At 43.7% G+C, this 8627-nt stretch overlaps 1 protein-coding gene across 1 annotated transcript; it reads right to left on the bottom strand.

Annotated features, from left to right (window-relative positions):
* Positions 1–3969: 3969 nt before the first annotated feature.
* Positions 3970–6348, bottom strand: LOC125508909 (cinnamoyl-CoA reductase 1-like). Its single transcript, XM_048673714.2, has 5 exons — positions 6011–6348; positions 5765–5919; positions 5506–5691; positions 4543–4898; positions 3970–4437 (listed from the first exon to the last, which is right to left on the bottom strand). Exons 1-5 carry the CDS (start codon positions 6162–6164, stop codon positions 4215–4217), a joined length of 1074 nt encoding a protein of 357 aa, XP_048529671.1. The 5' UTR covers positions 6165–6348; the 3' UTR covers positions 3970–4214.
* Between the last annotated feature and the right edge of the window lie 2279 nt (positions 6349–8627).

Here is an 8627-nt window from a genome sequence, read left to right on the forward strand (position 1 = left end):
CGTATCACATGTCAAATTGATGTGGTCAAAAGTAGTTTCAATGCATGATATAGCCTATGGGCACTTGTGGGAGTAGTTGCTATCAATCTTGTTAAGTTTGGTTCACTTTTATTTTGAGTCACTAAAAATTTCAGAAATTTTTTAGAGGAAGAAAAATGTTTAGGAAAATGTACCAAGGTGGTTCCTCAAGGAAGCAAGGCCCAAGGCTCGCAATACGTACAGTTGAGTTGTCAATTCAACTGCACCTGAAAGACTTAATATCTGCAGCAAAGTATTTAGTAGCAAAGTAATATGGAAGTAACGGTAACAGTGGCAAAAGTAACAGTATTGGTTTTTGTAGTGATTGTAATAGTGGCAACGGAAAAGTAACTAAGCAAAGATCAATATGTGAAAAGCTTGTAGGCATTGGATCAGTGATGGATAATTATGTCGGATGCGATTCCTCATGCAACAGTTATAACATAGGGTGACACAGAACTAGCTCCAGTTCATCAATGTAATGTAGGCATGTATTCCGAATATAGTCATACGTACTTATGGAAAAGAACTTGCATGACATCTTTTGTCCTACCCTCCCGTGGCAGCGGGGTCCTACTGGAAACTAAGGGATATTAAGGCCTCCTTTTAATAGAGTACCGGAACAAAGCATTAACACTTAGTGAATACATGAACTCCTCAAACTACGGTCATCACCGGGAGTGGTCCCGATTATTGTCACTTCGGGGTTAATGGGTCATAACACATAGTAGGTGACTATTGACTTGCAAAATAGGATCAAGAACTCACATATATTCATGGAAACATAATAGGTTCAGATCTGAAATCATGGCACTCGGGCCCTAGTGACAAGCATTAAGCATAGTAAAGTCATAGCAACATCAATCTCAGAACATAATGGATACTAGGGATCAAACCCTAACAAAACTAACTCCATTACATGATAAATCTCATCCAACACATCATCGTCCAGCAAGCCTACGATGAAATTACTCATGCACGGCGGTGAGCATCATAAAATTGGTGATGGAGGAAGGTTGATGATGACGACGGCGACGGATTCCCCTCTCCGGAGCTCCGAACGGACTCGAGATCACCCCTCCTGAGAAAGATTAGGGCTTGGCCGCGGCTTTGTATCATAAAACGCGATGAATCCTTCTCCCTGATTTTTTTCTCCCCGAACGTGAATATATAGAGTTGGAGTTGAGGTCGGTGGAGCCTCAGGGGGCCCACGAGACAGGGGGGCGCGCCCCCCACCCTCGTGGACAAGGTGTGGGCCCCTGGTGTTGATTCTTTTGCCAGTATTTTTATAAATTCCAAAAATATTCTTCGTGAAATTTCAGGTCATTTCGAGAATTTTTTATTTCTGCACAAAAATAACACCATGGCAATTCTACTGAAAACAGCGTCAGTCCGGGTTAGTTCCATTCAAATCATGCAAGTTAGAGTCCAAAATAAGGTCAAAAGTGTTTGGAAAAGTAGATACGATGGAGACATATCAATGATTCTATGGTGGGGATCCTTCTCCCTTAGGAGGCCTTGATATCCACTAGAGGGATCTTCTCCAACAGGAGGTCTTGATTCTCCAAGGAGAAGGGTAGATGAGCAAAGCTCCCTCTAATGATCTCATATACTTTCCTAACATTAGAAATGGGGAGGAAGAGGTCTATTTATAGTGCCAGAGCGAAGGGGTCAGAGAGGGGAGGTTACATGGCTCTTGGCCCGTAGCTGCACAGAGGCGCCGGATGTCCGGGCGGGATGCCGGATGTCGGGCCCGACTTGGGGCATCGGATGTCCGGCCAAGGGTCGGATGTCTGGCCTGGAGGCAGGCCGATTCTTCCCTTCTCTAGATTGTAGGGGCCGGATATCTGGGCTAGCACCGGATGTCCAGATGTTCACCGGGTGCCGGATGTCCAGGGGTCGTCTGGATGTCCGGCCCCTGTAGAGTCGCTTGGCGTACGTTTCTCTCTGGTCTTCCTCTGCTTGCTGGCGCTGAATGTCTGGGTTCCTGCCGGATGTCCGTCCGCTGTAGCTCCGCGGTGACCCCACTTGACGCACTTGACGCTCCGCTTCCGCGTGGACTTGTCCTATGGTTCGAGCTCCTCCATGGTTGTCTCCTCGGTTCCTGAGCACATGTAGTGTCTTTGCATTAGGTATCAACCATGTCTCACGTGAATGGAAAGGGGAAGCATTTAGGAGCGGGTTCACCTTGTGTCCAATGACATATGCTCGAGCTATAGTCGTATGTCCACTTGGGGCTTGGGGAGTAGTTGTAGCATATAGGATGCTCCGCATTAGAACATTTATTTCAATTCCTGAACATTTTTTTGTAGACATGATTTTTTTTGAATTTGTGAACAAATTGTAAAAACGAGAATTGTTTCTGAAATTCTGAACAATTTTTGGAAAAGAAGAACATTTTTTAAAACCTGAAACATGTTTAAAAAATGCGAACATTAATTGAATTTATTAACAAAAAATCATAAAGGAACATTTTTTGTTGAAATTTTGAACATAGAAAATCATGAACATTTTTCGATAAGTGCAAACATTTTTTTAGTTAGTGAACAAAATATGAAAACAGAAACATTTTTTGAATTTTACAAAATTTTAAAAAAGCATACAAATAGAAAAGAAACAGAAGATGAAAAAACCAGAAAACCTAGTAGAAGAAAACATAAAAACCGGTTCTAGAACCTTCTAGAAGATTCCCAAAACCGACCAGGAAACTCTGAAAGGTTCAGAAACCGGTCCGGTATACTATGTTTGAGTTGTACAAATTGGTCGGCCCATAACACGTTCGCTTGCTTGACCCCTGTGCGGCAAATAGGTAGACGCGAGCAGACTGTCTTCCACTTCCACAGCGCCACACTTATGGGCTTGCCTATTACCACATAGTTTTTTTGGTTTGTCGTTCAACTATTAAATAGTTCCATATCGCTTTCTTACACCTCACCCCATCAATTTATATACATTTATGATTTCAAATTACTCCGGTGTGCCTTAGGGAGGAAAAGAAATTGGAAGAAGGAATAAATGCCTCTAGAAGAAAAAGAAATTAAAAGAAGGATAAACTCCATTGTGCCAATGAAAATAAGGAATAAATACCTTGGGAGGGAAAGGTATTAAAAAAAATAAAGTTCACACTTCACCGGTTAAAAGGGGAAATTAAAAGAAGGATAAACTCTTCTGTGCCAATTAAAAGTAGGAATAAATGTCTCAGGAAGGAAATGAACTAAAAAAACAAATGATAAACTCCGTTTTTTTTGCGGCAAAAATGATAAACTCCAGTGTGCCCATTAAAAAGAAGGAATGCATGGCTAACTTAAGAATAATATTTGTTAGCACCTGATCAGTTGCTACACTCCCAATCCTATTAGTACGTGTTTTCCTGAAATATAATTTTTCGTGTTATTCAAAACGTGTTGGTGCCTTTTGAAAAATATTAAGTATTTTTGATATCGTATGTGCATTTTAGACTATATGTGTAGTTTTAAGAGAAGTATTCACATATTAAAATAATGTTCATATAGTTTTAAATAATTCACCCTTTTCTTAAAAACATTTCATGCAATTCTGTTCACATGCTAAAAAATGTTTGTAATTTTAAAAATATTCATGCTCTTTAAAACAAATAGTCCATGTGATTTAGAAAGTGTTTATGTGTTTTAAAACAATGTTGATGCATTTTGACAAACAAATATACAACTTAAAAGTGAGTGCGGGTATGAGTGATGGTGATGGACTAGGTGTAGGCCCTAGCTTGGGAAGGGCGGTAGTCATCCCAGCTCAACGAGATTGCTTTTAAAACTATTGGACATTCACTTGCGAGCATGGTTCAATTGTGGGTGTAGGTGTGATGGCTGAGATCATCACCTTTGAGTTAGACCATATTTGAACGCATTGTGTTTTTTCCCATTGCAATGCACGGATATGTTTGCTAGTCTATATAATCTAAAATTGCACATTGCCTGGTTATTGTAGTCCGTGGATTTATATCACTATATATGGATATAACATTGTGTGCATATGTGCGTCATACAGCACTGATCGATCCTTACATATGATCGCCAACCAACCCACCCACTCACGCACGCATGCATGCGCCAATTAAAAGTGCATACGTGTAGGCATATATATGACCGATCGAATGGACAGGCATGTCCCATAGAATTAACTAGCCGACAGCATATATCCCTACCAAATGTAGAGTATAATTAATTACGTAGCAACTGGGCGGGCTTCATCATGAGCTGCTCATGCAGGTTGTCTCGGACGTCGTCGCCTGGCGGTAGCACCGGCAGCATCCCTTTCTCCTGGAGGCTCTTCACCGTCTCGTATATGCTCTGCAGCACCGGCACGAACTCCATCCCCAGGTCCTTGAGCCTCTGGTTCGTGAATTTGTACCCTTTCACCGGTGGGTTCACCTCGTCCTTGCACCTACACACCAAACGCGCATGTGTTAATGATCAAATCAACCGAAAATACCTCGGTAGAACCAGCTAGCGGTGATATATTTTTCCAGTCTGCATGCGACGGACATACTTGGTGGGTACGGGGTACTCGGGGAAGAGCTTGCCGAGGACGCGGCAGAGCTCGCCGCGGTGGAGCGTGGTGCCCTCGGCGCAGATGTAGCGGCCGTGCGCGCCGGGCGCCTCGTAGACGCGGACGTGCGCCTCGGCGACATCCTTGACGTGCACGTACGCCTGCGCCGCGTTCACGTACGTCTTGGCCGACCCCGTCAGGTACTTCATCACGTGCTCCGTGCTCGCGTTCACCGTCGGCTGCAGCAGCGGGCCCAGCACCAGCACCGGGTTCACCACGATCAGCTCGATGCCGCGCTGCCGGGCCGTCTCCAGCGCGTCCTGCTCGGCCACCGTCTTCGCGTAGCAGTACCAGTTCTGCACGCGCGTGACATGGATATCATCATGCATGCTATGATTTAAATATTGCAAAAAAGAAGATGATGATTCTTCTTATCTTTCTTCAAAGAAATGATGAACTTCCACTCAAAAAGTGGATGACCGACCGTGTCCCCAACTGCCGAGCTAGCTACATATATTTTATTCTAGCCGATTTTGGTCTCAACAACAAAAGGAGCGCAAAGGATAGGATCCCAGCCGAGTATATGTGCGGCAGTAGGTAGAGCTAGCAAAAGGTGTTTGGAGTGGCTAAAAATGGCCGCAAGCTAGAATGGTCTTGCAGCTGGTGCAGTGCTTGACGCACTGGCCAAGGAACAATACCTCATTGGCCTCGGTAGGTAAGAAGTCAACGTCGCCCTCTCTATACGTATTCCAGCTTTGCATCCACGTTTGGTGAACCTCGACATTTGTGTACCATCATTGACAGTAATCATACGTATAATTTAAACTAAAACCACGACAAGTAATTTGGAACGGAGGGAGTATTCACAGTAAACATATATTACCGGGTTTCCGAGTTTCAAAGATAAGTAGCAATGGATTATTGTGTCACTGTATGTGAACAAAACAAACAATTACCACGTACCGCTGTCTTTTTGCAGTATTCAAGGTCGCTCCAGCAGGTGTCGTCGACGGGCTTGCTGGGGTCCCTGTTGGGGTTCATGTACACCGTGCCGATGGTGGACGTGAACACTACACGCTTGATGCCCATGTCCGCGGCTGCAGTGATCACATACTTGGTCCCCCGGATCGCCGGCTCGATCATCTTCTCCTGGTAGCCATCGGTCAGAAGTTTAGTTTCCAAGCAGGTTAGCAATTCATCGTGTGGCATCAATGGTACGTACAGGGTCGTCGGTGACCGGGGAAGCGGCGTGGAAGATGCCCTCACAGCCCGTGAACGCCTCGACGAGGGTTTCGGGCTCCATAAGGTCGGCGCGGAGGAGGACGAGGCGGTCGGCGGCGCCGTCGAAGGCTCTCAGGTGGTCATTCTTCGGATCAACTGCCAGAAGTCAGGCGAACGATCGTGTTAGCAGATAATAAGACGAGTGTCTTGCAAGATGAACTCGAGTGTGCTACTATATCACACGTACCAGGGTTGCGAACGGTGCCCCGCACGTTGTAGCCCTTCTGTAGGAGGCGCTTGACGAGCCACGAGGCGATGAAGCCGCCGGCGCCGGTGACGCACACCGTCCGGCCGTGGCCGGGAAGCTCGGCCGGCACGTTGTCTGCCGCTTCGATCGGCATCTCTCTCTTCCTCTCGACTTACTTCCGGATTGGCACGACGTATCCGGGGATGTTGCGAGCAGCTGGTGCCTAGCAAGGTATCGACAGGTCCCAAAGTACGCTGTGTACTCGGAAAACCGTACTGCACAACACTGCGCAGGTAGTAAGTAGAGCTAGGCAGCTGCTGGATATGAGATGAGATAGGGCACTACGCATCGTGGCTATACTTATAGAGGCAGCGAAAGAGAGAGCTGGAGTGGTTCGAGACGGTTGGAAAACCGTGTGGCCCGCATCGACAGGACGGTCGTCGCTCGCTTTGGCGCCGGAGTTGGTGGGAAACTTTCTTTATTTGCCACGGCCAGACTTGGCACCTCGATTTAAGCGTTGCGCATGATTCACAGTAGTACTACATGCGTGCCAGAGCTCATTTGTTTAACGGAGATTAAGCTCCGTGTCATGCTCATAACCAGCCGTTTGCCGGGTCGTACCTACGAACTTAGGCCAGCAGCTTCGTTCATTTAGGGGTTGGTGGTCAGCTACCGACTATAGGAATCGTGATTCATGAGGCGCGTGTGAGAGCCGAAGAAAAGTATTCTCTACGGCGTACTCGTCGTCTGTATGTTGTCATATGTACGTATTTCGTACATGTGCTTTATGTGGGGATCATCGAGGGTCAGTATTCGGTTTCAACTGTCAAGAATGGCCGCCCTAGGTAACGTCATGGTATTTCTCGTCATCGATCAAGCCCATCATGCATATGCATGGACGACGCCATACTCCGTATTTTCCACAAGATAATACTTGGAATTAGAAGATATTCACATTGTAGCTCCCTGATTTCACATTTTAGCCCACTTCAATGACGGTCATATATGTATATATTTTCTGAACCAGGGACAAACCTCTTTTCATTATAAAGAATAGTAAAAAGGCACGTGCGTTGCAACGGGAGAAAAAATACTACACACTCTTAATTTACAAACAATGTTCTATAATCTAAGAATTTGTAACTATTTATTAAATACATGAAGAGTTAAAAAAGTTGTTAAAAAGATACAGGATTTTGAATAACGAAAAGAGTTTTTTTGTCTGAAAAAGAACATTTTTGTATGGTCTCTTGTTGACGTAGGTACTTACGCCCCTATTTCATCACTATTTCTTGCCATACATGTCATACGTATTGGTCCTATTTCATCACTATTTATATCTTATCAAACTTGTCTTTTTTTTGTCATGCATGCCTCATTTTTACTTTTTTCATGCATGTCCTCTTTTTTTTCTTATATATAAGAGAATAGCACAACATCTCATATTTATCGGATCTCCTCTGTATTTTCTCTTTTATTTATTTTATAGCAGACATCCCATCTTTATTGAGTCTTTTTATTTCTTGTCATACATGACCTTATTTATTGGGTGTCTCTAACAAATTTATCTTCAATTTCATGTCCAATCCTGATTTTGCTGAGGTGTTCATCTCCAATCTGAATCAGTACCGATATGAAAAAAGATGGCTAATGCATTGTTGATTAACGTTGCAGCCTAGATAGTATTTTTTAAATTATTAATAGGTAAAATAACATCATATTCAAATTCTACATAGTTTTCTAATCAAATTCCATATATAACATGTTAAATGTGGAGTTATGGTTTAGAAGATATGACTATTTTAAAAAACACTTGATATGTATTGCGGGTTTAATATCAGAAACATCTGGGGGGTTTCTACAAAATAACATGACGGACTAAGAATACCTATTTCTTTTATTAGTAGGTATAGATAATGAAAATAGAACTTGTCCAAAACCAGCAAGAGATATATCAAATGGGAAAAGGGAAAAGCGAGTTCAAAGCACTATACTGCAATCAACACACACATCATAGGGCGAAAACTTGATAGCAAAGCAAAAACTATCCTACTAGAGATACAACAAGTATCACAAGTCTAGCAAACACGACTAAAGACATCATCAGTCGCTCAACATAACAAAAGCCTTCAACCAAATCCACGTGCAGAAGTACCCTTGGTTAGCCTCAATGCCTTCTTGCATCGACGCACAAATCCTCAACATAACATTACTCCTGAGAAGAGTACCTCCATATCTCAACGAGTTTGAGTCCCCAGCCTTCTCTAAACCTACCCAAGACATCGGAAAACAATTTCAAACGGAGACCGAGGTAAGTTGAATTTGAAGGTTGCTCTGTTGCGGCAATTCCAAATGCTCCATTAAATGTCGGCCCGCTAAATCGACACCAAGCGAAGAACTACCAAATATTGTTTGGACATAAATCGGTCCCAAAAACTGAGCCCACAGTACACCACATCACTCTAGCAACTTGACATAGAAAGAATAGATTTTGTGAGCTTTCTCTCCCCACAGAACGAACATTTTGGATTACTAGGCCAATTCCTTCCTTTCATTACATACCTAGTTAAAACTGTGTCTTGGAATAGGTGCTAAAGAAATAGCTCTCCAAATCCAT

This window comes from Triticum urartu, chromosome 5A (genome assembly GCF_056163025.1).
Source record: "Triticum urartu cultivar PI428250 chromosome 5A, HENAU_Tu73, whole genome shotgun sequence".
Classification (NCBI taxonomy): Eukaryota; Viridiplantae; Streptophyta; class Magnoliopsida; order Poales; family Poaceae; genus Triticum; species Triticum urartu.

Excerpts from the sequence above, each read along its gene's own strand:
- LOC125508909 (XM_048673714.2), bottom strand. The coding sequence starts at position 6,164 with ATGCCGATCGAAGCGGCAGACAACGTGCCGGCCGAGCTTCCCGGCCAC. Across the intron at positions 5,692-5,764 it reads CCCCGGTCACCGACGACCCT|GAGAAGATGATCGAGCCGGC; the intron begins GTACGTACCATT and ends GATGGCTACCAG. Across the intron at positions 4,438-4,542 it reads GAGTACCCCGTACCCACCAA|GTGCAAGGACGAGGTGAACC; the intron begins GTATGTCCGTCG and ends TTTGGTGTGTAG.